The sequence below is a fragment of the Solea solea genome, chromosome 8 (assembly GCF_958295425.1).
Source record: "Solea solea chromosome 8, fSolSol10.1, whole genome shotgun sequence".
NCBI lineage: Eukaryota > Metazoa > Chordata > Actinopteri > Pleuronectiformes > Soleidae > Solea > Solea solea.
Window position 1 is genome coordinate 8,905,893 of NC_081141.1, and position 26,221 is coordinate 8,932,113.

Sequence of the window (26,221 nt, forward strand, 5' to 3'; positions counted from 1 at the left end):
CACTGAGAAGGCTGTAATAAATAAAATTGAGTCAATACAACAGGAGCGCAAAAGGAAAGTTGATGAAATAAAACGGAAATGCCACTGCTTTGCATGATTCACTGTTGCCTTTCGTTCCAAGTGATGAACAAAAGATGAATGGTTTTTCAAGAAGTTATAAGAATAGGAATGATTTCTTCATGATATGGAAGCCTGGTTTAAAGTGATAAGCAAAGTTCTGTCAGAGACTGAAATCAGTGGAAAGCTCCAGTTAGAAGAGACCCCGTCAGGAGGAGGACAGACAGAGGCCTTAGGAAAATGAAATGGAGGAAATAGAAGGTGGAAAATGGCGTCAATTTCACCAAAATATAAATCCTCAAATTTACCTTTAGTAGGAAACAACTCATCCACCGGGAAATCATCAAATTAATGACCAGAAAAAACATCTTCAAATTGATCACCAGGATACATCTTCTGCAGTACCATGCCTTTAAGCAGACATTTGAACATGCCATAGAGGCAAAGACTAACAACAATGTGGACTGTATGCATTACTTATAGCTCGTCAGAAGCTGTAAACACATAACTGATGGCAAAGGACAATGCCAAAGCAAAACCTTTGCATCGCTTAAAAGCTAGAGGGAGTAGCACACTATTCAAGGAAAAGGCTCAAAGTGAGAAGATGGAATTCTTCAAAACTAATGGAACTTGCTTTGGCTGTTCAGTAAAAAAAAAGAGGGAAACGTCTTTCATGCAAGTATGTGACGCACGACGCCCCAGCATGTTGTAGATTCATCAGAAGAAAAATCAAGCAGAGAAAAGCCAAAAGAGAACCAGATGGTGCTCTGGTTAAAGTCAACAACGGTGGTCTCACTGGGGCCAGCGACCAGGACTGCAAATTTGCCATTGTGCCAGTCAAAGTCAAGTCAAAGCCAAAAATTGTGGAAACTTATGCCTTTCTAGACCCAGGGAGTCCGGCCTCATTCTGGACAGTAGCTTTGATGGAGAACCTGGATCTTTCTGGGAGAAAAACTAAGATTATTTTGTGCACCATGGGCCAAGAGAAAGTTGTTCACAGTTGCATTGCATTGCATTTGAATTCAAAGTGGCTGGATTGGACAGTGAAATGCCAAAGATTTTCACATAAGAGAAAATGCCAGTCATTAGAAGCAACATCTTTCAGTGACATCATGGCATAAACAGTCGATTAACTTTTCTACTCCGAGGAGGGAACCCTGATAAACTAACCAAAATAATACTTGGAGTCAAACGAATTAAACTAACTAAAACAAGATTTGAAATGTCCATGGCAAAAAAAAAATCAAGAAAAAAAAAGGCAAAGCTGACAAAAAGGAGAACTAACAGATGAAGGTGAATCCCATGTGGAAAGAAACACAGAGAGCTCCTTAATCTTAGGAGGCAACCCAAAGAATCTTCTCAAGACATGAAGACTACGCTATCCCGGGTTGAGTCTACCCTAAATGATGTGCTGGAACATACATTACCCTCCTATAGTATTGGAAAAGTGAGGCCAATTCCTTTATTTTTGCCATAGACTGAAAACATTTGGGTTTGACATCAAAAGATGAATATGAGACAAAAGATGAACATTTCAATTACTTCCAGGTATTTACATCTGCATCTGATACACAACATAGAAGATAGCACCTTTTGTTTGAACCCACCCATTGTTCATGTGAGCAAAAGTATTGAAACATGTGACTGACAGGTGTGTTGTGTTGCCCAGGTGTGTCCTATTACATTGTTTATTAAACAATAAATAACACTGAATGTAGAACTTTCCGGCAGGAAACTACAGTTGTCATTAGCCGGACATCAAAGCACGAATTTGGTGACATCATAACACTATCAGTTATAAAAGTTTGTTTAACATTTAACTAATCATCATCAGAACCCATACGATTTGTCGGTTTACAACCTAACTACTGTCTAACTTCCCAGTGTGAGAAATACAACTTCATAAAGACACTTGAGTTGTTCCCGCCGTACTTGTCCTGGTAACCCTTTCCAGAGGGGTTTATTGAGCTGAAAGGATCAGTTTGGTAAAAATCTGGACACTGAATGTCTACGCTCAGTTTCAGATTGGGTAGGATAGGTTTTGCATGTGCAGACTGCATTTAGAAGTGGAACCAACATGAAAACCAGAGAGCTGTCTATGGGTGAAAAACAAGCAATTGTGAATTTGAGAGAAGACGGGAAATCAATTAGAGCCATTGCACAAACATTGGCCATAGCCAGTACAACCATTTGGAATGTCCTGAAGAAGAAAGAAACCACTGGTGTACTAAGTAACAGACGTCGAACAGGTAGACCAAGGAAAACATCAGCAGTTGATGACAGAAACATTGTGAGAGCTGTAAAGAAAGACCCTAAAACAACTAGTGACATCAGCAACAACCTCCAGAGCAAGAGCGAAGGTATCACAATCTACTGTTCGCAGCACACCTCATGAACAAACCTACAGAGGCAAGAAGATGTAAACCACTCATTAGCTAAAAGAAAGGGAAGGCCAGGCTGGAATTTGTCAAAAGTACAGAGACAAGCCTCAAATATGTTGGGCCAAAGTTTAATAGACTGAGAGACTTTTACCAAAGTGATGGAAAGGCTAAGGCTTGGAGAAAAGAAATGATCTGCTCATGATCCCAAAGATACAAGCTCATAATCGTAAGCTCGTGGCTTGGTCTTGCATGGCTTCTTCTGGGATTGGCTCATTAATCTTCATTGACGATGTAACACATGATGGCAGCAGCAAAATGAACTCAGAAGTCTACAGAAACATTTTTTCTGCCAATTTAAAGAAAAATGCAACCAAACTGATTGGGAGATCCTTCATCATGCAGCAAGTTAACAACCCCAAACACATAAAGGAGTTCATCAGGGGCAAGAAGTGGAAGTTTTTAGACTTGCCAAGTCAATCTCCACACTAAAACCCTATAGAGCACACATTTTACCTGCTGAAGAGGAGACTGAATGGACTAAACCCCCAAAACAAACAACTGAAAGAGGCTGTGGTGAAAGCCAGGAAGAGCATCACAGCAGAAGAATGCAAAAGTTTGGTGATGTCAGTGGGTCACTGGCTTGATGCAGTTATTGAAACTAAATATTAAGTCTTATACACTTTAATCCTTTTTAAACTATCTGTTCCAATACTATTGTTCACATGAAAAATGGATGGGTTCAAACAAAAGGTGCAATCTTCTATGTTGTGTATCAGATCCAGATGTAAATACCTGGTACAATGTTCTATCATGTACTCTTGTAATCTTCTCTGTTGTTGTCTACAATACGTATCCTGTACTTAATGACCACATCAAGACAAGGATGCATGCACGCACGCGCACACGCGCACACACACACACACACACACACACACACACATACACATACACTACATCCATGTGACATGTGATAATATGACTGTAATATAATTACATATAATATAAAAAAATAAAATAATTTAAAAAGAACAAAAATAGAATCAACATCCCACGACAAAAGGACCTGGAAAAATGGCCTCATTTGAGACATGTCTATCCGCAAGAAATAGATGCAGATGTGGAGATGAAGATACCACAGGGTGTTGGCGTGTTACCTGCAGACTGAAGGCCTTCTGTGTACTTGGTGTTGGAAGTCTGAGAACAGCCACAGGAGCTGGAGGAGCTGCAGTTCCACTATGCTCCCGATCTGCTGGAGGAGTGATCTGACAGGAAGAAGACGCACTCAGTCATCTTTGTCTGCAGCTGCATGGATCTACTTCACAGCGCTTTTACTGCACTCTTTAAACAAAACCTAGTTTAAATCAAAATACTTTTTTTTACTTTTACCAATGAATAAATGGATCACTCCACTGACAGCTCTAACTGTATAATTTCTCTTACCTGCGTGAAGGGTTGGGCAATGGGGGCAGCCATCTTGTCTTTCCTGGGCCTTCCCTTCTTCCTTTTCTCCACCACCTCTCCTCCTTCCATCAGCAGCTCTGGTTTCCTTTTGGCAAATGCCAGGTTTTTGTTGATGGTGGCCATCTTGTCCTCGCTGTCGCTGCTGGTTTCTTCTTTGGATTTTATGTCTTTCAAGACTGAGAGGGCATCTTTGGGCCTGCTGGATAAACGAAAACATCTGTTTGTTATGAGGAAACAACTTTTAAACAACAGTCTAGTTTTTTTTACTACCTGTCGAGAGGCACAAGTCCAGTGGTGGAGGAGATGGCAGCCGTCATGCCTGGTGTGGCCTTTGACCTCTCTGTGAACCTGGAGTCTAAAGCTTTCATTGGCTCAATCTTGGAGGCAGAAGTGAGCAAGAGACTGGGTCTCACACTGGAAAAGGAAAACCAGGAAATAAGATTAAGCAAAGGAAAAAATACAGGAAGCAAAAACCATTAAAGATGGGATAGAAAAAACAGGAGATAAAACAGAAGGTAGGCCCCTGCGTACCCATCTTTGTTGTCCTCCAGGCCTTTGGCAGTAGTATTGGCTGCAGATGAAGTGAGCATGGGGTCATGGCCGGGCCTCTGCCCAGGACTTGAGTCAGAACTGAGCTGAGGGGTTAGCTGATTGGACATGGAGGAGCCCGAAGGCAGGATGGGAACGCTGTTAAATAGAGCCGGAGAAAAATCCCTGCAAAGAGAGTGGGACAGACACCTATTACTCCGCCATGTTGTAAATGGAACTCATCTGTTCTGACCCCCAGACAGCATTTGTTTCATGTTGTCTCACCCCGTGTCCAGCTGAGCAATGCACAGTGGCGTGATTCGTCTTCTGCCGTCTGCTGTTCTTGTCTCCACTTGTTTCTTCAAAAGGTTCTAGGTGAGGACAATGTAACACATTAAAGACATTCATCACTTGCCAACATCTTAAATGTGTCCAATACAGAAGTTCAAAGGACATTTGGCATGTATGAATGTATTCTGTCTTGTGATGCTGTGAATTGACCTGCTGTCACTGATGCTCAGTCATCTATTTTATCTTCCACTATAGACAAAATTGGCAGCAGATAAATATGAGTGGCTGGTCACTAATTTGCCACACTGAGTGGCAAATTATTTTCAACTCAAATATGATTCATTATGTTTCCCACCTTCCGGATATCCTCCAGAGACTCTCCATTCATCACACTGTTGAGTTTAGGGGTAGAGGATTCCGGTTTGGTGCCACCCGGTCCGGAATTGGCCTGGGCCGAGGTCTGCCGCTCCTGCTGGTATTTTAGCATCTCTGGGTTCTCAATGATGGTGGTGGAGAGCTGAGCCTCGGTGCTGGTTATAGCCAGGCTCTTTCCATAAATGTTCTGATGGATGCTGTTCTGTATCACAGAGGGACAAAGAAAAGTATTTTGATTTGGATTCTATATGTACTAGTGAAGGAGACCAGAAGTAAAACTAGAACTTCCAGGGTCTGTTTTAGAAATGAGAAAACCTCTTTTAATATCAGTCAAATATTTGAACTCACACTGCCAACAACAAATCCAACCTTGAAATAGGGCTGTGCGATATATATCGTCTACAATCTTAATTGTTGTTTTAATGATATGTAAAATCACAATATCGAGTATGTCAAAATCATTTTCAACGTTTTGAGAGGCCACACATTCACTGGAGGATCAAGCCTAGTAGGACAGGCTGCGGCGAACTCTACCAGCCTCAGAATCAATGTCGTTAGATTTAATAGCTAAATGTGGATCACCCTCACTCGCTGGTGGTTGGTGGTTTGGCTGCAAAATCACTGATGTCACTCAAAAAGACGGCAATCTGCAAACTGTTGGAAAGCAGTTGCCGTAAAAAAGAAAGCTCGACAATGAATTTGTTTCACCATCTGTGAATTAACCACCGCACAAAATATGAAGAATATGAAAAGTCAGTGGTCGACCACAACCGGCCAGATACAAGAAAACGCAGTTAAATGTGTATCCACGTTCTCATGTTAATGCCTTGTAGTTCAAATATGATGAGAATTGTTTACATGAGGGGGAGGTGTCAGTTTAAAATGCTCTCATGATAGTTTTTGTTGGTCGTTGTGCAATATTATATAAAGTAAGTTTATGTTAATAAATAAGACCTGTTTTTCTTGAACAAGTTGTTTTTGTCAATATTATCATTAACATCTAATATGCTATTAACAAGAGCAAGCTGGTACAACATGCCTTCGATGCTTTGCCAAACACATTTTTGAGGATTGCAAAATAATCCCAAAATTATCGGGATATTGATTATCATCAATATCGCACACCCCTACCTTGAAACACCGACTATCTCAATAACATATGTCTGGAGTCTGGAGAACTATTACCCAATATGGTTTTTATAACGCATATTTGTGCATTTTAAACAATATTTAGCATAAACCCAAGACATTTGGGGTTACAAAAGCCACAGTTTGCAGTGGTCAGCTAATGGGGCTTTTCCATTATACAGTTCAAGCACTACTCGGCTCGACTGGACTTTTTTTGTTTGTTTTTCCATTAGGGATAATGCCTGGTACCTTTTTGGTACCTCATCTGGCAAGGTTTCAAGCGATACCAATATGTGACGTCAACAGACTGCTGGCCACTGATTGGTCAGAGAGCGTCATCACTGGAAGAATCATGAGTGCCATTTTACATCAAGAATCAAACTCGCAATTTCTAAAAACAGGCAAGAGTGAAGAGCGAGCATACATGGCTGCTGTCCGCAAAACAGCCACAGACCAAGCATCAAGTACACCATTGCCTTGATGTCCTCCATTGAGTATTAAGTAAATCATCAGGGTTTCTATGTTTTCATGAAAACTGTTTTAGTGGACAGACATTTTATCCTCTCAATAACCATCCATATTTAAATTGGAATGTTATGCTGGGATATGATATAATATAGAATATAACTTAGGCAATTAAGACAAAAAATGTCCACTGAATTGCCTTTGGTTTCAACAACAGAAAGTGTTCAGCATTATTTCTGTGTCACGTTCTTCAACCTTGTATTTGTACGACTTGGGTGTGACAACAGCAGTTTGTCAACAATACTGACACTTAATGTAAAACATGTATTCATGATTCTGTTTAATAGACTATCAGACACATCAGTTTATTCTTTTCGGGTAACCCTGATCAGTTAGAAGACATCCAAGGCTTGTAAACAAGTCTCATGACTCAGATGACATCATAAGCTGTGGCACTTGAACTTGGACCAGCACAATTTTGTCCCGTTTTACAATCTTCATTCAGTATTCAAGGGTTAATGCTTGAGACACTTATTTGTCATTTTATCATTCAGTCACCACGTTTAGCATTTTTTCTGCTACTCACAAAATACAACGTAGTTCCAATTATAATCACTCATTCATGTCTGCTGCTTTATCCACCACATGGAATAGTGGGGGCACTGGAGCCTGCGCTCAAGCTCTTCTTCTTGTGCTCAGGAAACTTGTGCACGCGGATCTCTGCTCTGCTCTGCTCTCAGAGTTTTTGTGCATCAACGCTGTCAACCAATAGAAGGCCAGCTCGAACTTGAGCGCAGGAAATCTGCCAGGATGTGAACTGGCAACCTTATTGCTGTGAGGCAACAGTGCTAGCCACTACTCTGGCATGTGGACCATTACATTTATACATTTATTTTTATTTAATTATTTTATATTTTATATTTTATTAATAACTTGTGACCTCATGCAAGTACAAGCCAGGTCTTACCTTCTCTTCCTCATTCAGTGGGTCTCCCAATTCATCCATTGAGAAGTCTAAGTAGGCCACAGTGCCATCCATCGAACACACCAACATCCCCAGACCTGTCAGAGTCCTGACGCACACAGACCGACATCAAAACTACATCATTTACTATACCAGTAGTGTTACATACAAAGTGGCAGAATCTGATATCAAGTGTGTTAAAACAACAACAAAAAATTGTTTTTGCATTAAAGTTGTGAAAATGTAAGAACTGGTTTATTTCGTTGTGGTGATTAAAATACATCTTTCATGACCACACAGCTACTGCTATTACTCACCAGGAAATGTCCATTATTGATTTATCGAAAAGATCATGAATGACCACAAGAGGGCGTTTCAGTGATGTCAGCTGAGAGGAAAGATAGAGCAAGGTAGTTCAGTCAATATCCCTGAATGTTAATGAGGCAATGAGATGAAGCTGGCAACAAGTGAACACTTCTAATCTTCACACTGCCAAGTTCACCACAGGAGCCACAAATGATCACTTTCTGGACCATTTTCTATTCAGTGTAAAACAAACTGACCCAGACAGAGAGCGATCGGTCTTTGCTGCCAACAGCACAGCAGCAGTATGGACAACTGGGCTTTGGAGAGCTGCCATTCTTCTGCTTCTTCTTAAAGATCTTTGGGTTAAATTTCTACAAAGAGACAAATTGAGATATCCAAGAATGCTGATGAGTCTTTAGCTTGGAGAATCAACATTCCCAAAGAATGAACACAAGACAAAGATGTTCTTACCACCACAGTGACTGCTTTACGGTGACCCACAAAGTCCATATTGGTCTTCCACCCATCTCTTTCCACAATCTGAGCAGTGGGACCGGAGTTGTTCATGGCATGGGCCGATACTAGGTACTGACCATCTGGAGACCAGGACAGACGCAAAACGTGGGTCGTCCCACCACACTGAGACAAGGAGAGAGAGCGAGAGAGAGAGGGAGGAGGGGGGGGGGAAGTATCTGAGTAGTAATCTTGACAGCATCAGTTCTTTCCTGGCTCAGCACCAACACAGCAACAACAGTGTTTTCGTACCTCGCTGAATGGTTTGGTGATGTTTGCCTCCATCTGCCAGTCCACTGTCCTCCACACTTTGAGACTGTGGTCATCAGCCTGGGAGGCAATATATTTCCCCACTGGGTCCCATGTTAGGCCTTTAACCAGCCCAGTGTGTCCTCGCAAGCAAGTCACCATCTCTGAAGACACAGAAGACACAGAAGACAGACAGGCAACATGGTTGACAAGTTTCCAGTATTTACCTAGACTGTGGTGGTCCACCAAAGTTTCATAAAGAACAAAAATTGCACCTCCATTGTAAATTTGCTCAACGGATAATAAACAGAAAATGTCCAACTGAAGTCTCTGGCTGGATATCAATTGTCTAAACAGGAAGCTTCAAAAATACTGGCCCTTGTCCCCATCAGCTAATGCAATGGCAAATTCAGATAATTAAAAAAGAAGTTATGCATCATCAAGTAGAACTGTACTGCTGAAGACACATTTCAAATTTGGGCAGATCCACACCTGTGTTTCCCCGAATCGTTCCATTTTGTTTTTAACAGAGCAGAGTCTCTTACCTGGGAATTTACGAGCATTCCAGATGACAATGGTATTGTCAACGCTGCATGAGGCCAGCCACACATCATGAGGAGACCAAGCCACATCCATCACATCTACACACACAGACAAATTGAGTCAAGGTCACATGTTAGACATTAGACATTACTATGTCTGAAGAGGGTCTGTGTTGAGTACAGGTGTTTCCCAGCATGTTACAGTGTGCATGTGTAGTGTGTGTACATGCTGCGTATATGTTGGTGCTGTTACTTTTTATTTGAAATTCAAAATTATTGAATAATTTTGAATTTCACACCTCACATTTGAGTTGTAATGACCTCTTTGAAATGCCTTGCTGCAGTCTCATAGACAATTTGAAGTTATACCCCTTATATTCTAGCAGAGGACACTTGTAAGGTTTCCAGCTGCGACAGCACCTTATGGTGTATTTCCACCGGCTCTACTCGCCTCTTGATTTATTGATTTCTGTGTCGGACATCTCTGGAAACACACCATTAGAGGTGCAAGCCTACATGAGGGAGACTCCTCTCTCTGCAGATAGCACCCAATGTTTTGGTGAAGAGACATGAAGTGCGCTAAGCTGGCTGTGTGCACTAGTGGTATCTCTGCATTCTGAGCGTGTGTTCTCATCTGTGGTTAATGCAAATAAAATGATAAAAATTACATACTAAATTACATTTTAGTTAAAAGCTGTCAGAGCCCCTCCTGTTGTCAATAATTTCCCATTCAGGGAATGCTTCTTCCATCCTACTCTACGAAGTGTTATGAAAACTTTAACACTAGCAGTACTGGAATGGAGTAATTTATTTATATTCATTTAAATTAATTGAATCATTTAAATAGTTTTCGGAGTGTCAGCCCTAGTATGTGTGTCTTACCTCCAGTGTGATTCCTCAGAATCGTGACACACCTCCACTGCTCCACATTCGCCAGTTTACTGCTCGATCCAAAAACTGTGCTCGGGCCAATAAATCTGGATACAAACAGACCCATGGTTAAAACAAAACAGCAGCTCAACAAAACACAACACATAAAATGCCTTATCTGTATTTTGGGGGGGGGGGGGTACATACGCTGCTCTCCTCCACACCATGACTAGCTTGTCGTCTCCACCTGATGCCAGGTAAAGCCCATTGTTGGACCAGCGCACACAGTTCACACATGCTGCAGACATACATGCACAGGTAACTTTATTATTATTGTGTTTCAAGCACAACATTTCTGAGCAGAAAAAGCAGACAAACACGATCCTTGGCTCCCTGGAAGCCTATTGTGTATTAGTCAACAAATTTCAGTAAATTTAACATTTCTACATGACAGCTCATACAGATGAAGCATGTTACCGAGGTGATTGTCCATCTGGCAAAGCATTTTGGGAATATTCTCGTTCTTCTCATCCTCCTCTCTGAGGACCGGTGCCATGTTCCATATCATCACCTTTCCAGAATCTTCTCCTGAAAACAAATTCAACATTTCAGAAATAAAACACACAAACTACAAACGTTTTAAACCTTCTGAACCACACAAACATGGAGGTTGATTAGAAAGTGAAAGTCAAGAGAGCAACTTTAGAGAGGAGTAAAAAAATACAAGCACTTAATACATCAGTGCAAACACACTCAATCATTAAAAAAAGTATGCGTATGGAAGCATGAGACAGCTGTGCACACATGAATACTCGGTCATACGCATGAATCAGTCACATTGCAAAATTCAAAGAAAAATGTATACGGTTTATTCTCTACTAATAAATCATACAAATATAAAATGATGCATTTGATTCATGTTTTGGTTTTGTGAAATTAATTATCATAAATGTTTCTTCTTTTTTTTTAATGGGAGCCATTGAGACCAAATTGAGAGATCAAAACAGCAAAACAATAATACAAGTCCAACCAACTAGGGCTTAACGATTTTGAATAAAAATCTAATTGCGATTATTTTGACAGGAAATGCGATTGATCAAAATAAATGGTAATTTTTGCATCATTATTCTCATTTTCATTCAAAAAAACATATTTAAATGAATTAATGTGCAATATTTGTGCAGCTCTGTGGAGCAGGTTTACTGCTTGTCTTACCTTGTCCTCCAGTTGCAAATTTTGTCCCATCAGGGTGAATGTCAACTGAAAATATGGGTTTGCCTGTGAAACACAATTAATTAACAGTCAGCACAGTCAGTTGACTTGAAGAAGCGAAAAACAGCGAGAAAATTAAACACATAACAGGAATATCACTAGGAACTCATTGTTGGGATTTACAGCTAATTTTAAAGGTTTCCTGTTTCTTTTCAAAAATATTAATTTGTAAGCCTTGTCTTCGTGTCAGGTGATGGTAAATTAAATGTCTCATTAATTTAAAGATGGATATTATGTTTTCTCTTTGTCTGAAATAAATGTCTTTTGCACACTATCCACAATACAACATTAGGAATCGCTTGATACCACATTTTAGTCCAGTGGTGAAATCACAACCCTGTGTATCTATGTATACTAATATCAGTCTGATGCAGATGTTTAGGTGAATTAAAGTGATTAATCATTTACCGATTACTAAATGATAAAAGTCTTTATTTACTTTTAGAGCATTCAGTGTCAAGTTAGTTTAGTTATCAACAAAAAACAGACATTGGAAAGTTGTAGCTTTACTTTTATTTATAGAAATGTTTTAAATCAATACAATAGAATGACTGTATATTATTGGTTCATTTGAAGGAGGACAGAATATCAGTAGTAATCACAATGTGAGATGTAAACATGCTGGATTTACAGCAGGTATACTCAGTACACGTCAGTACAGTTCCTAAGCACGTAACACATATTTATCACTATTATTAGTGGTAGAAGTAGTTGCAGTAGTATCGTGTTAGTATTTGAAGATATGCTTGTCCTCATTTCATATCGCAGTTCATTACGTTAACTAAAGTTACATCTTAAAGGGTCATTCGCCACACTTAAGCAGTTAACGGATGTTTCATGGAGTTAACAAATCATCATAAAATAAATAGTTTTCATGTGTGACTGTGATAGCTGCGCCCTGAATCTGAACTCAGGCCATTTCTCAGCCGGGTAACTTTCCAAAATGACAGTTTCATACACCTACGTTCTTATAATATTGAAGCTCGTGTCACGCTTCTTTCCTGTCAATTATATGAGACATTTGCTCAAATTATATAGAAAGATATAAAATGAAGACACTTTCAGACAGAAACTTCGACACGGATCATTTTGGCAGGTAACTTAGCCAATGTCAGGGCATCTGAGCTAGCCGGGAGGAGGGGGGCTAACTAGCTAACAAGCTAGCACCGGTTAGCAAACACTTACATGGAGGAGAGTGTTTAAAAGAAAAACACCAGGGGTGCGCGTGTGTAACTGTTCACTTGTTGAGTTAAATCCTGTTTATGAGCGACTGCTAGTGAAAAATAACTCGAACAAGTGTCGACCACTATCACTTGACCCCCACCACCCCTTGAAAACAAAAGCCCAACTTGGTCCAACAGATTCCTGCACAAGCTTACCGTTGTGGCTCACCCAGCTTGGCTTCAGCAGCTTCATTTTCAACCTGACTTTCTTAAAGCACCTCCAGTTATAATTTTCAACGAAACTCAGTCCAACGGCGGGCTGGGGTGGAGAATGGACACCGACCCCTTTCCTTTTGTCTCAAACTCTGTCTCACACTTGGCTGTTTTGGTGCTTCAACTCCATCACCTCCACGGCGGCGGCGGCAACATCATCATCGCGTCTGAGACCGAGCAGCGGTAGCGGCAGAGCGGAGGAGACACCTCGGACGATGAGCGATGTGACACCGGGGTATCTTCGGAAGCGTTTCCGTTATTTTGACCGCGGACCGGAAACAAGTGCCCGGCAACTGTCGCAATAGTTCCGAGGTTGTGCACTTGTAACGTACGACATTAATAACATGCAATCTTTTAAGTTGATTTTATGTTGTTTTAATTTGTTTAATACCATTTATTCAATTTGGAACAAAGAAACTGGCAAACTTGTCACGTAATTAGAAAATACACTTGACAGATATTTTATTTTGAAAATTCAAGTACGTCGTAATGCGCAAAATCAAAATTTAAAATGTCCATTACTTGTTTCTTGTACTCTGGCACAGCGCTGCAGTCTAGTGCCATGTCGTTATAAAAACATAGAAAAGAAGTAAATTATGATAAAAAAATAAGCAGTTCATATAACTAATAATAAAGTAAACACGTATTTAATTTAATAAATGTACATAAGTAGGATCAAGACAGATGTCAAACTGTATATTTCAAAATATTTCAGACAAAGGATTATCGGAACTAAACAAACACCAAACAAGTGTAAAATATACTTCTTCAAACATATGAAATCAAATATGAGATCAAGTTTGAGACATTTTCTTTTTCCCAACAGAAAAATCATTACAAAATCAAATCAGCCACATACACATACTTTCACAGAGACTTTACAACTTTTAAATGAGGTGATTATATTTAGTGTTCATCTTTTCTGATTTACTTAATTTATCCGATGATGTAAGCAGCTGTTATATCAGCACGTCCAGTGCTCAAACTTCATGATGATTTACTTCCCACAGAATTTATCAGTTTGTATCTGCAGAAGTCATCAAAGTCATTACTGGCATTATTATTGTGTTAGTTCCATGTATAGTTCCTGAAGCACCTTGCAGATCTCTGCAAGCTTCAGCAATGCACAAGTGATTTCCACTCTCAAATGGAAATTAAAATCAAGAAAAAATGTAATTTACTTCTATGATCAATGTTGTGTATCATCATGTTTTGTAAACTGAATGAACCAAAACAGGTGAGAACTAGAGTGAAAATGGATGAGGAAAATATAAAATAATTTTTTCCCAACAAGTACAATTCTGCACCATCCATTAAATCCATTAAAATATGATGCCTTTAATTAGCTTAGCATAGTCTCGCATAGACTCTCTATACACTTTTTAAACTAGAAAGCAGCAAATGCTTTGTTAACAAATTCCATTTTAAAATGTCCTTACAATCCTCATACCGTCCCAACACCGTAGGAAAAAATCAGAAGAACTTCACTGACATCAGTGTCGACTCAGAGGTGATTTACAGATGTGCGGCCACGAGGGGGCAGTGTAGAGTTGTGTAACTGAAGTTAGCACACCTGGTTTTATGAATGCTTCATCTTCACCACCAGGGTTCAGAGTTTCCCTGTCATTCGTAGAAGATACTGCTGTTTCTCAGCACAGCCCTAACTGCAAATGATTCCATTGAAGTGCATTGATCAGAAACTTTAAAGCTGAGAGGTTGTTTAGTCAGTTCACGTCATGGACCTGCTGCTCCTCTGAACATGGCTTCAATTTGCTCCAGTGTCTTGCCCTTTGTCTCTGGGATGAACACCATGGTGAAGATGACATTCACAATGCACATGCAGGCAAACAACCAGAAGGTTCCAGCACTGGTAAGAAGATTCTGCAAGAAGTCACAGTTACAGACATGGATGCCTCAGTGTGTAATCATAGTCTCACTGTATCATTGTACCAATGTGGTGATGAGACTCACCATCATGTCTTGGAAGGTTTTGGTGATGAGAAACGCCATGCTCCAGTTTGTCAGTACGCATATGGCACTGGAAAACCCTCGCACTTTGACAGGGAATATCTCTGACATGACAAGCCACGGGATTGGACCCCAGCCAAGAGCAAAGCCTGAGAACACACAAAGATCAAACTCAGAGAACCTGCAAATGTCCATTAGTTAAAAAAAATAATAAGGTCAAGACCAGGCAGAGAAGAAGAGATAAGGAATGAAGTGTAACGTACACAACATTTTTACATGCTGTTAATTATTTGACTTCATTGCTGTCAGTGATGCTGTGCTGTTAGCATCCCCCTCCCTACATAACTTCTAAATGAGTTTGGTGAGATGGCAGGGAATTTATTTGCAGCCCAACCTCACAAAAAGAGGACTACTTCTTTGTGAAGTTCTGGCTTCTGGTTGGATAAAGTGTTGTGGGATACCGGAAAACATTTTCCTAGATTTACTGTCGCAGACATAAGAGTATCACGTGACTAAGCAAACACGCTAGTCCAGTGATGGCTACCAGAATATAGAGATTTTTAACACAGATTTTAATTAAATGGTTTAATTAAACAGATTTTAAGAGTTTTTTGTATAATGTATAATGTTCTTATGCATAGTCAGTGTGTTGCATACAATGGAGTTCATTGCACTGCCAGTTTAGAGAGGGGGATGAGAGAAGTGTTTGATATGAATGGGGGCAGAAAACGCCAAACTGGAAAAAAAACCACGACAATAGTGTAAAGTGTATAAGTGTATATTTTGAATACAGTGATTTACCATCCTGCAAGACAGGTCTGATTGACTGCATCGTAACACAGCCTCAGCCTTAGTGCCAAAGAAAAGGGCTGTTTGACATGTTTTTTGCTTTTTCCCCTCTTTCGAGGTAGCATATTTGATTTTTTAAGCCTTCCTGACGCAAAGTAAGTAAGACACAATCCTCTCATTTATCTGGGCTTGGGACTGGCACTAGAAGTACACTAGATATGGCCCCCGCAGTTGGGGTCAATTTAGAGTGTTCAATTGACCCAATCAATGGGAGATTGGGCACCTTGCTCGTGGGTACCCCACCCCCCGACCTGTCGGGATTCGAAAAGGCAACCATACGGTTACAAGCCAAGTTCCCTTTCCACTAGGACAGCTCACTGTCTGACAGCATGGTAAACCCCTAAATATATTCAAAATATAGCTCACAGTAAATGTTCATGATAGGAGTAAAAATGCTGCTATCATGATTTTTCTTAACATGTTTTCTCGGCTGTTACCATTCACATCAAAAAAACAGATAGTACCTCATCAACCCCTACTTAAAAGGAAACTGAACTATATCTTTAAAGGGTATTTTAGTACCTCTTATAACATACGTGAAATATAATATGACTAACCAAGGTTTGGGAATGTTTAAAATGTGGATTCATTGGGTTTTCACTTAAAGTGCCATCCTATATGGACATCGACAGTCTATACTCATCCTGACATGACTTCCGTTGACCTAGACTCATCTTTACCCAAATTAGTATAAAGTTAAATTGTGCTATTGCAGTTCTATTTTTTTGTTTTGGCTACTTGCACTTGAGATCTACCAAGAATCTTCTCTGTTAACAGATCTGTGTTGTGACAAATTCATACAGTATAATCAAGAACAACTTTGACACAAGAGTTGATTCATTTTTTATCACTGTTTATCTTAAGATTCAATTCAATACAACTTTTTTCCCTAAATATCTGTGTACATTTTTTTTTTTCATGCTGGGACTGAATGAGAGTCACTGCTGCATGTGACAGGTGAGCTCACCTGCGATGAAGATGGCCATGCTTGCAAGGGCCAGCCAGGCCAGGTCAGTATGAGGTTTTTCACCAGCAGCGTCCATCAGCAGAAGGTCCAGCGAGGCTCCACTGGACATCAGGTAGAAGTAAACCCCAAATGCAGTGGTGCTGATTACCATGGCAACACCTTGATTGTTATTAGAGAGAGAACTGTTATAACACTACTGTGTGTTTTGAGTTGAGTGATGTTGTTATAGAGTCGTATCATCTTGTAAACATTTTCTCAAAGTAAAAAAGTAAATACAATTTATTAGTAAAACCTGTGACTGAAAATACCTGAGATGATGAGCAGGATTTTCCTTCCTGCCTTGTCCATGATCAATGCTGCTATTGCAGTGAAGATGACCTGAATCAAACCCACGATCACTGATGCGAGGTCACTTTCCTGGAAAACAACACACACACACACACACACACACACACACACACAAACACTGTAGTATAAATATAGCATTTCTCCATTAATTTAAAAAGCCATGTCCCTGGATTTATTCCTGAAGTTATAAACATCCGAGTATTTGTAGATCATTGTCTTTTGTGTTTCAAGTATTTGATGACCTATCCACACTTAGTGGTGTGTGCCCATTCTGCTTCCAGTCATAAAGCGTTCTGGAATTTTGAACTCCTCCTTGTGCCAATGAATTCTGTCAGTAACTAGTGCACAGTGCTGTCTAACTCATCAGTACATACACAGGGGTAGGCAAAGGTGGTGGCAAGGAGTTAACAGAGTAGGCTGGAGGAGTCATGTTGAGCTGTTAATTACTGTCAACACTGTAAAAAATTTTGAAGTGTAGATATTTTAGGTACTGACACATAGTCAGCGTAGACTGTGCTGTGCACACACACTTCATCGAGAACCAGCATAATCTATGGACAAAGTGACACAACTTGTATTTACCAGTCCGTGAAAGTAAGCAATGGTCATATTCTTCAGATAACATAGACTTAACTGATGTAGATTTTATTAAGCGGCTTAAAGGTGTTTTTCCTTGTGAGCAGTTGGTAGCCATTTCTTCACCAAGAATGAGCTTGCTGGGTTCTTAAGGTCAGTGCTGAACCACACTTAAAAACATTAATTATCACTTTAAGGTGTTCTGATATGGAATCCTGGTGGTAACTAATTAAATGTACATAAGAAAAATCTGTGGAACAGTTTTGAAGCTCAACGTATTTTAAGAATTCAAATAAAATGTCACAAAACGCACAAAAAAAATCTCACCTTAAAATGTGCTTGTTCAAAGATGTTCTCAGCATAGAACATAATGGCATTGATCCCAGTCATCTGCTGAAACACCATCAGCATGATTCCAATCATCAGAGGCTTGTAGACGCCAGGGTTCTTCAGGTCAGACACCTGGAAATTTGAGCCCTGGGAAAAGACAGACAGGGCACGCCACAGTTCACCAGGTTTTTATTAAATGTATAACAGTGCTGTTAGGGAAAGATTATAACACTCTACAGAGGTGACCACTCACACTGCCCACTCCCCCTTGGACTCACCCGCTCGTCACAAGCATCCTCGATACGAGCACACTCCCATTCAACGGGGGCATCTGGCCCTCGCAGGAAGCGTAGTGCCTCCACAGCCTCCTGCCTCTTGCCCTGTGACAGCAAGAAGCGGGGTGTTTCCGGCATGAAGCACATACAGACCATTAAAAGTGTTGGTGGAATGGAGCTGCAGATCGCCAGCCACCGCCAGTCCAGGAAGAGGCCTGCAGAAAAAGTTCACACCCATCTACAGGTTTATGAACTGACAATTTGACACTTTGAGTTTTTGTTTAGCACGATTTTAATTTTTGAAACCAGAATTAACAATTCAACAACAAGGGGTGGAGCCTGACTGAAAAATCATCTCTGCATGTCAACATAAACCTGTAACCATGCACCTAGTGATACTAGTTGTCAATCAAGCCATAGCCACACCCTAAAGCATCCCACTTTAGTGTTGAATTGACTCTAAATAGGACCACAATTTACAAAACAGACGCCATACTGTATTGAAAAAGACTAAAAGACTAGTGATTAAAAGCATAAACTTCAGGAAAATGTTTACTGACATTATAAATCAAGTAAGATATGGACAGATTTTCTCAGAAACTACTTTTCCCCTGGTGGTCATTGCATTTGCTTCACTGTCACCATTGATGAGACAAGTTTTTTGCTGCGTTCACGCGGAACGTGATTAGTTGCATTGCTGCGCACCAAATGTGTCCACCGCGTATAATATTGCGTCTGTGCATTGACTTTGAATGATAAATTTGTGTAAATTTGGCTCAAATGACCTGAGGGCCAATGAGCATCTAGTCTAGTCAAGAGGGGGCTGGGCTAGAGAAAGCCCAGCCCCCTAACCAGCCCCCTAACCCCAATAACCCTAACCCCAATAACAAAAACTAAACACACATATGTCATTTTAATACATTTAATAATATAATAAATATTAATGAATATATCATTATGATAAAGCTAACAAACATTTTAGTATTATTATCTGTCCATATTCTATCACCTCAGCATACTGAGATGTAATGATATTGTGACATGATATGAAGTGGCAGGCCACAGGAAATTGATTCACATATGCCGTGTGGGCCTCAAGTTTGAGACCCTGGCATAAGGGTTCATGCATACCATCGCAGACATTGGTGGATGATGACATTTACATGATGTGGACCCGGCCATAAAATGTCATGGAGACTGAGGACACTAAGTGAGCCCACAAACTTATTTGTAATGTGTTCTTCTGCAAATTTTATTTTAGAGAAAATTTAGTTTAGGGCTCTTTTCTGTATCACAGCAACCAATGTGTTACATTATTAAGAAATACAAAAACAATGATCCTTTGAAATATTCATTAATAAATCTAATTAATATTATGAACGTGCACAGACTGGTTGTCTAATGACCATGAATCGATGACAGGAAACGCAGGAAACAGGGAAGCCTTGTTAAATCCAGGTTTCTTCACAAATGCCTGCATCAGCTGCATTTAAAAATAGATTTTGTTGCTAATGTGATTATTGTTATAATGTGATATTGTTAATCACTAATTGGGCTGAACAGATACTGGATAGAAATTAAACTCCTCTTAAAACAAGACTACAAGAAGTAAGTACCCCATACATACATGTACCAGTAAGTGAACAAATGGTTCAGTCTCAAATAAATCACACATTTAAGGGCCATTTATCCCAAAAGCCTCAAAGCAACAAACACATTTTTCCTGTCCTGTGGCCATGGAAGAAGTGGTGAATAGACAGTTTTTACTTTGTTCGAGGGAAAGTTAATTATCCTGGTAACTGGGACAATGAGTCTCATACAACAACCACTAGTCTGTTAATTGGCACATGTGCTCATACTTAAAACTAGGGTAGGCAACATATTTTGTCATTATAATAATTCTATAATAATCTTTCAGTCTTATATAAATCATGTGATCTGAGAGAGCAATAGGCCTCTGCAGTCTACCCTCTAGACTCCATCTAACCACCTGGAGCTGAGATTCAACATTCAACTGTTTCCATTAAGACAACTACAAATTTTAAGGACCGGTGTCTAGGATTTAAGAGACATTTAGGTGTTAAGTTGACCTTTGTAACCACTGTCAATGTTTCTCCCTCATTAATTCCAGGTTTACATTAATATCATTTCCATGTGACACCATAATATAGATATCAACTGATACTATACAGTATATAAACTCAATAATCCAGAATTTGTGAGATGCAAGTCATAAAAGCGGCTGATTTATTCTCTGTCAAATTTATTGACTTGCATTAAGTCACAAATTGATTGTTTCATATTATGATTTGATCCAATGACATTGGACCTGCAAACACACATATTTATTTACAAACAACCAAACATCCAAGGCATCTTAAGTATCACCAGAAGACGTGCATCACATGACACGCCAGTTTCTACTGACAAAATGCGAATGGCATGCCGTTCGTTAGAGGCATAACGTTAGAAAGAGAAGTCACTGTGCCAGTGCTACGGGTCGAGTGAGCAGTTAGTGAATCTCACCATGTCAAAGATCAATCACATGACCTGTGGTGGCCTGGCGTTTGCCACAACCTCAGTAAAAGCTTTTTTAAACAACTGAGTCACAAGAGGAGTCAGAGGAAAACAGTTTCAGATGAGAAATCATGTGCATGTTATAAAAATCAATGATATATCATGTCACAACCTGTAAATGCACAGTGTGTGTTGCAGTTACTGTCACTGAGGCTGAGGAGGCAGAGAGCAGTCTCTGTGCTTAACATGCCAGGAAAAAAATTCTACTTTTTCTTTTGAAAAGTCCAGTGTGTGGAATTTAAGGATGTTCCATCAATAGAAAGTTAATACAATATTGAAACTTGTGTTTTCATTCAAAGATCACATGAAAATTAGGAACTGTAGTGTTTTTGTTTACCTGAGAATGAGCCCTTTATATGACAAGTTTGGATCAATTAGGTAAAGCTAAACTAAAGATTTCAAATGCAGAAACTACAAAATAACACATTTGAACTTGGGAACTTGGGGCAGCAGTGGATCAACAACTCCCACAAAGGCTGTCTAATAGCAAGATTTTTAATCATTTTTTCTCTTTATGGTAAGTTAATCAACCTGTAATCAAACCTAACAAAATGGGATTCACAGAACAATAAAAGAGCAATAACACTGCAAACATCTGAAAAAAATCATAGCTGATGTACCTGCAAGATAAACTCCCATGATGCCGAGCACCACCATCAGCTGCACACAAGAGCCCAAGGTTCCTCTGACCCGCTCGTGCGCCATCTCAGAGATGTAGAGCTATGTAAAGAAAAGAGCAATGTACCAGAACATCTTAGACCTTAGAATCACAATCATTCACCAGTTACATAACAAAGACTGGTTAAAAAGCTTCTTCATTTTTTTATTTTTTATTATTCCGTCAGAATCTAGGGCTTCACAAAGAGATGGTCCACTCCATTAATGAGGCCATAGTGGATTCCAGTCATTAGCAGGAAGTTTAAACAGGAGCACCGGCTTTAGTTGTTATTCAAGTCTTCAACTTGTTCATACTCCTCATGCCCTGAGTTCATGATTCAATATGTCTGCTCCAAGCATCAATTATTATTATTATTAGCTGTAGTTTTTCTGTCCCATTGTGTCCAGTGTAACAAGCTGTATACAGTCATGTCCTACTGGTGTCTGGGGACATGTTGCTGTGGTGTTTTTATGTAGGAAATACTTGTGTTTATCTAATGGACTGGTTTAGTGTACCAGTCAGCCAACTGAACTATAGCACTAACATTAACCAATATTATCCAAATGTTGAGCTACGGTTGGAACTGGATTGCACATAACCTACGTGTTACTGATTCCCCATTCCAATTTCCGAGGCACCTGTAAAGCACTATTAGGCTGTTTGTGTGAATAATAATAATCTTTTCTTTTTCTAAAACCCAAATATTTTTAAATGATACCCGAGAAACAAAAAAATCTTAACATCTGAGAAAAAAATCTGACAATGGTTGACACTTCAACTCATTAAATCACTTGTTGATCAAAGTAGCTTCTTTAACTCATTTGTTTCATTAACAAAAAGTGATAACATGTAGAAAGGCTGTTAATATTAATCATAGATTATGTTTCTCATTGTGAGTTTAATTATCATAAGCCCGTCAGATGTTGATGCAGGAGTGTAACCAGGAGAGGGTCTTACCGGGACGACCAGCGATGTGATTCCGCTTGCAAGGCCAGTGAGCGCTCTGCCAATATAAAGCATCCACACATTCTGTGCTGCGATGATGACAGTGAAGCCAAAGACGAAGGGCAGCGAGCAGAACATGAGGCTGAGCTTCCTGCCAATCTTTTCCACCATCCAACCGCCCAGCAAGCCACCCACTGCTGCTCCCACTGTCACAATGGACTGACAGACACACCACATGACACAGTTTTTACCTTTGTGTTTTACATGCATTTATCAATAATATATATTGATAAATACATGATAAATTATTGACATTTTTCTTCAGATCTGCTTAGTTTCAAAGATGGCAAATTTCATATGCAAGTACCAAAGTTCTAATATTGCCTGCCTTTAACTTCTCTTTCCATGGCAGTATTGCCACTAGTTCTGTGTCTTGAATAAACTCTGATGTCAAGTTAACTCCAAACTGACGAATAATGACATAATACTGCTGATGAGGTAAAACCACACCACGTAACAGCACATGACATTGAATCATCATGTGGCCAACATCATACCCCAAACCAGGAGGCCTGGATGTTGTTGAGCTGTAGCCGTGGGTCAGCGATATTCATGAGTTCAGGAAGTGCAGGAGAGCTGTAGCCCAGCACAAAGCCGAAGCTCATGGGACCCAGAACGGATGCAAATGTGGCCAGGTATAAATTCCTGTTCTTCACTTTGCTGCAGAGAAAGGGGAACAGAATGTAGGAGGTCATTTGAAATGATGGTGCAGCTACTTATGTACATAAATGGTTTATAACAATCTGGAGCTTGTATTTTTAAAAAATAAAATAATGTCAATTACTACATCTGTGTTGATTTTTTAGTATGATTTAGTATCTTTAGTATGCATATTTCTAAATGCTTGGCCTTTTGACTTATTGTGTCATCACAGTAGGCCCCATTTCCTGCTCTGGGGTCTCAATTCAGACCCCATCTCCTTTAAATGCACTCTTTTGAAGACACATTGCCCCTTAAAATCCTGCTAACAAATAAGTCTATCCATCCCCAAGCAACAAAGGATCCAACCGGTCTACTTCTATGCAAGATAAGGCAGGATAAATGCCACTTTTGAAAAAAGATAACAGTGGGCACAAGCAACACATATCCCCAAAGACAGAGGCACATGCATTGAAACACTGAGAGCTGTAACAATAGGTGTTGTACACAATTGATTGTTACATCACTCCATTCAAAGAAACAACAAAATGTGTTTTTCTAATATAGATTGCTATACATGGAGAGCATACTTAACCCCAAATTGCTGCACATGTGATGGACTTGAATGAATGGTTAATATGGACATGCTGTGAATAGGTGAATGGTGAAACTGTAATGTCAAGATGTCATCAAGACTAAAAATGGCATCTATAAAAACAGGCCATTTGGGAAATAATCATTTCAACTTAATACCATCTTTCAAATAAATACATCTGTAAATCTTGAATTAATTTAGGAAGTTTAATTGCAGGACAACATGTTTCTTTCTATTGACCAGCTATGATAGGTCTGTGAGTGTTACATTTCAACTCGTGTCCCAAATATGTTGGCTAACTATTATCTCCATGATTGATGGACTTTTGTATCACGAGTGTGTGTACTTGTATTTGTTATCTCTTTAGGACTTGAACACTGATCTTGTCAGTGATCTCGTCCCCGTGGGGACAAAGGATTAGGGCTAAGATTCAATGTGAAGTGACGTTATGATAAATAAGAGTTAGGAATTAAGTGGTTACAGTTGTTTGCGTGTGTGTGCGTGCGTGTGCGTGTGTGTGTGTGCAAGATCACCGACCTTAGATACGCGTCCTGCTCAGACACGAGTCCTGTCAGATCCTCGTCCAGCAGCCCTCTCCTCTCGTCGTCTACGTCCATACCTGCGACGGCACAAAATATTTCACCCCGACTTCCGTGTTCACTGTGTTTGCGTTTGTCACAGGTTCGTCTGAAAAGCCGGATAAAACAAAAACAACAGCAGCAACTGTTGCTATTTGAGCAGGAGAAGCGGGAGAACCGTGAGGTAGTTTATCGAACCCGTGACTCTAGTCTGCGCTTGTTCCTGCACCGGCACCGGTCAACTTTGCTTTGTCAACATTTCGTTTAGCTGACCAGCGAGTGTGCACGCCGCTTCCGGGTTGATCGTTTCAAAACAAAAGCCTTACCGGCTATGCTTACTGGCCCGTTTGTTCTTTCTTTCTTTGTTGAGTTTTTATGGCGGTTGGCAAAGAGCGATTTGGTGCATTACCGCCACCATCTGGTATGGAGTGTGGATCAAAACGAGGATTTAAATGTAGTACTACTGCAAAAATCATAATATATATCATAATATATATATATATAAACACGCATATACACATACATGCATATCATAATTTCTCTTTTTCTTTGATATTTATGACATTGAGTCAGTACATGTTGAACTGTTTCCTCCTGTTCACAGTGTTTGTATACAATGGTGTGGTATGTATGACCAAATCTAATCTTTGATATGACAGTTTCATCTTCCCTGCTTTTTCCCCATGTTCCTAACCTCTCTCGGTTTCCTTTGGATTGTGAAAATCTATCTTAATGTGTCCTGTTGCTGCCTTTGCCACCTTGTCTGTCATTTAATATCCTCTAACCCCAATGTGTGCTGCCTGGTATCCATAAGAAAGTAACTATAAGTCCCATCATCTGAATTCTACATAGTGTTGGCTGTATTTCTATGAGGATGTCTTGTCTGCTTTCTGAATGACTGAACTGTAAGCATGTGAGTGATGAACTTGAGTCTGAGCAGATGATTGTTCTCAGAGACCGTGTTTCCTCAACTCATTGTATTGCTAATACTATTGCAATTAGTTCGCCTGTATTTACCGACACCTTATCACTTAACCTTTCCCTGCTTTAATTTGAAATTCTCACACAAAAACTCCTACTCCTACGTTTTTGGGATGGATTTTTGATCCACCTGTGTATATCTAAATGTAACTATGGTATTGGTAACTGTCAGTATAGGCTTGAATTGAATATGGATTATAGCTCAACATTCCTTTGTTTTTCCTCTCTAACAATGTAAGGTCTATGGTGGCATCTGGTAGTATCCATGGCTGTATTATTGACAGTGATGTTGGGCTAATGTTGTATTGATCTACGGTAAGTTCAGATGCTATTTGATTGATTGTCCATCCAAAGCTTTCTTTGTTAGCTTTCTCCTTTTCCGAAAATGGCTTTAATGTGGTTAGGGTCTGTATACCAAACAACCCTAATCTAGAACTGAACTCAGTGTAAGCCATTATATTTAGCCCTTAAAGCATTTCTGTCTGCTCCCCATTCTCGACCAACTAAACATCTCATTACATTCAATAGTTTCTTACATTTGTCCATTCATTTCTGAATATGTACCTTCCATGTTCATTTTAAATCAAACCATATCCCTAAAGGTTTAGGGACAGCGTATTTCACGCTCTCCAATTCCTGATTGTAGAATTCCAGTTTTATTCCATCATTAATTATTTTATTTGTAAATATCATTGTCTTTGTCTTATTAACTGAAAATGTAAAGCCCCATTTATATGACCACCCTTCTATTTTCATAATAGAACAATCACTGATCTGTTTTATTCATTCAAGTAAAAATAGGTTTGGTTTTTCTCTTTGTTTAAATCTGTGCAGCTCTGATATTAATGCCCTTTTAACTTAATTTGTTAAGTTATCTCCTCAGTCCTAACTCATTCGACCATGCTTTCAGGGTTCCGAGTGACATGTTAATGTCATGATGGGTTGAAAGCATATCAAGAATGACATTATTTGTTTGTCCTCTTTCAAAATATCCCTCTATTATCACCATCTCATCCTCCATTCTTTCCAACGCTGTT

The 26,221-nt window shown here is 39.6% G+C and overlaps 2 protein-coding genes across 5 annotated transcripts in view; both read right to left on the reverse strand.

The window, feature by feature from the left end:
- Positions 1 to 13,069, reverse strand: part of LOC131464149 (protein HIRA) — a 21,315-nt gene extending 8,246 nt beyond the window's left edge. The window contains exons 1-17 of one of the 4 annotated variants that reach the window (XM_058636489.1): positions 12,782 to 13,069; positions 11,346 to 11,408; positions 10,608 to 10,718; positions 10,338 to 10,428; positions 10,143 to 10,237; positions 9,264 to 9,359; positions 8,722 to 8,882; positions 8,428 to 8,595; positions 8,214 to 8,327; positions 7,968 to 8,038; positions 7,654 to 7,759; positions 5,074 to 5,295; positions 4,713 to 4,798; positions 4,431 to 4,637; positions 4,170 to 4,313; positions 3,879 to 4,095; positions 3,593 to 3,700 (exon numbers count right to left, since the gene is read on the reverse strand). In XM_058636489.1, the coding sequence (XP_058492472.1) occupies positions 3,593 to 3,700; positions 3,879 to 4,095; positions 4,170 to 4,313; positions 4,431 to 4,637; positions 4,713 to 4,798; positions 5,074 to 5,295; positions 7,654 to 7,759; positions 7,968 to 8,038; positions 8,214 to 8,327; positions 8,428 to 8,595; positions 8,722 to 8,882; positions 9,264 to 9,359; positions 10,143 to 10,237; positions 10,338 to 10,428; positions 10,608 to 10,718; positions 11,346 to 11,408; positions 12,782 to 12,818 (2,097 nt within the window). In that variant the 5' untranslated portion in view covers positions 12,819 to 13,069. Of the gene's footprint in view, positions 1 to 3,592; positions 3,701 to 3,878; positions 4,099 to 4,169; positions 4,314 to 4,430; positions 4,638 to 4,712; positions 4,799 to 5,073; positions 5,296 to 7,653; positions 7,760 to 7,967; positions 8,039 to 8,213; positions 8,328 to 8,427; positions 8,596 to 8,721; positions 8,883 to 9,263; positions 9,360 to 10,142; positions 10,238 to 10,337; positions 10,429 to 10,607; positions 10,719 to 11,345; positions 11,409 to 12,781 lie in introns of all 4 variants that reach the window. The other 3 variants (XM_058636491.1, XM_058636490.1, XM_058636488.1) reach the window with 3 other exon arrangements.
- Positions 13,070 to 13,197: 128 nt separating this feature from the next.
- slc2a8 (solute carrier family 2 member 8) lies at positions 13,198 to 24,523 on the reverse strand. The gene is made up of 10 exons (XM_058637011.1): positions 24,163 to 24,523; positions 22,889 to 23,051; positions 22,344 to 22,550; positions 21,349 to 21,448; positions 18,155 to 18,366; positions 17,874 to 18,023; positions 16,931 to 17,039; positions 16,623 to 16,781; positions 14,810 to 14,955; positions 13,198 to 14,719 (listed from the first exon to the last, which is right to left on the reverse strand). Exons 1-10 carry the CDS (start codon positions 24,240 to 24,242, stop codon positions 14,573 to 14,575), a joined length of 1,473 nt encoding a protein of 490 aa, XP_058492994.1. The 5' UTR covers positions 24,243 to 24,523; the 3' UTR covers positions 13,198 to 14,572.
- Positions 24,524 to 26,221: the final 1,698 nt, after the last annotated feature.

What these genes read in the sequence shown, in the direction of transcription:
- slc2a8 (XM_058637011.1), bottom strand. Translation starts at nt 24,242, where the DNA reads ATGGACGTAGACGACGAGAGGAGAGGGCTGCTGGACGAGGATCTGACA. An exon ending in AGGATGCTTGTGACGAGCGG is followed by an intron (nt 18,024 to 18,154) that starts GTGAGTCCAAGG and finishes GTCTTTTCCCAG; the next exon opens with GGCTCAAATTTCCAGGTGTC. An exon ending in CATGGCCATCTTCATCGCAG is followed by an intron (nt 14,956 to 16,622) that starts GTGAGCTCACCT and finishes GTGTGTTCTCAG; the next exon opens with GCTTTGCTCTTGGCTGGGGT.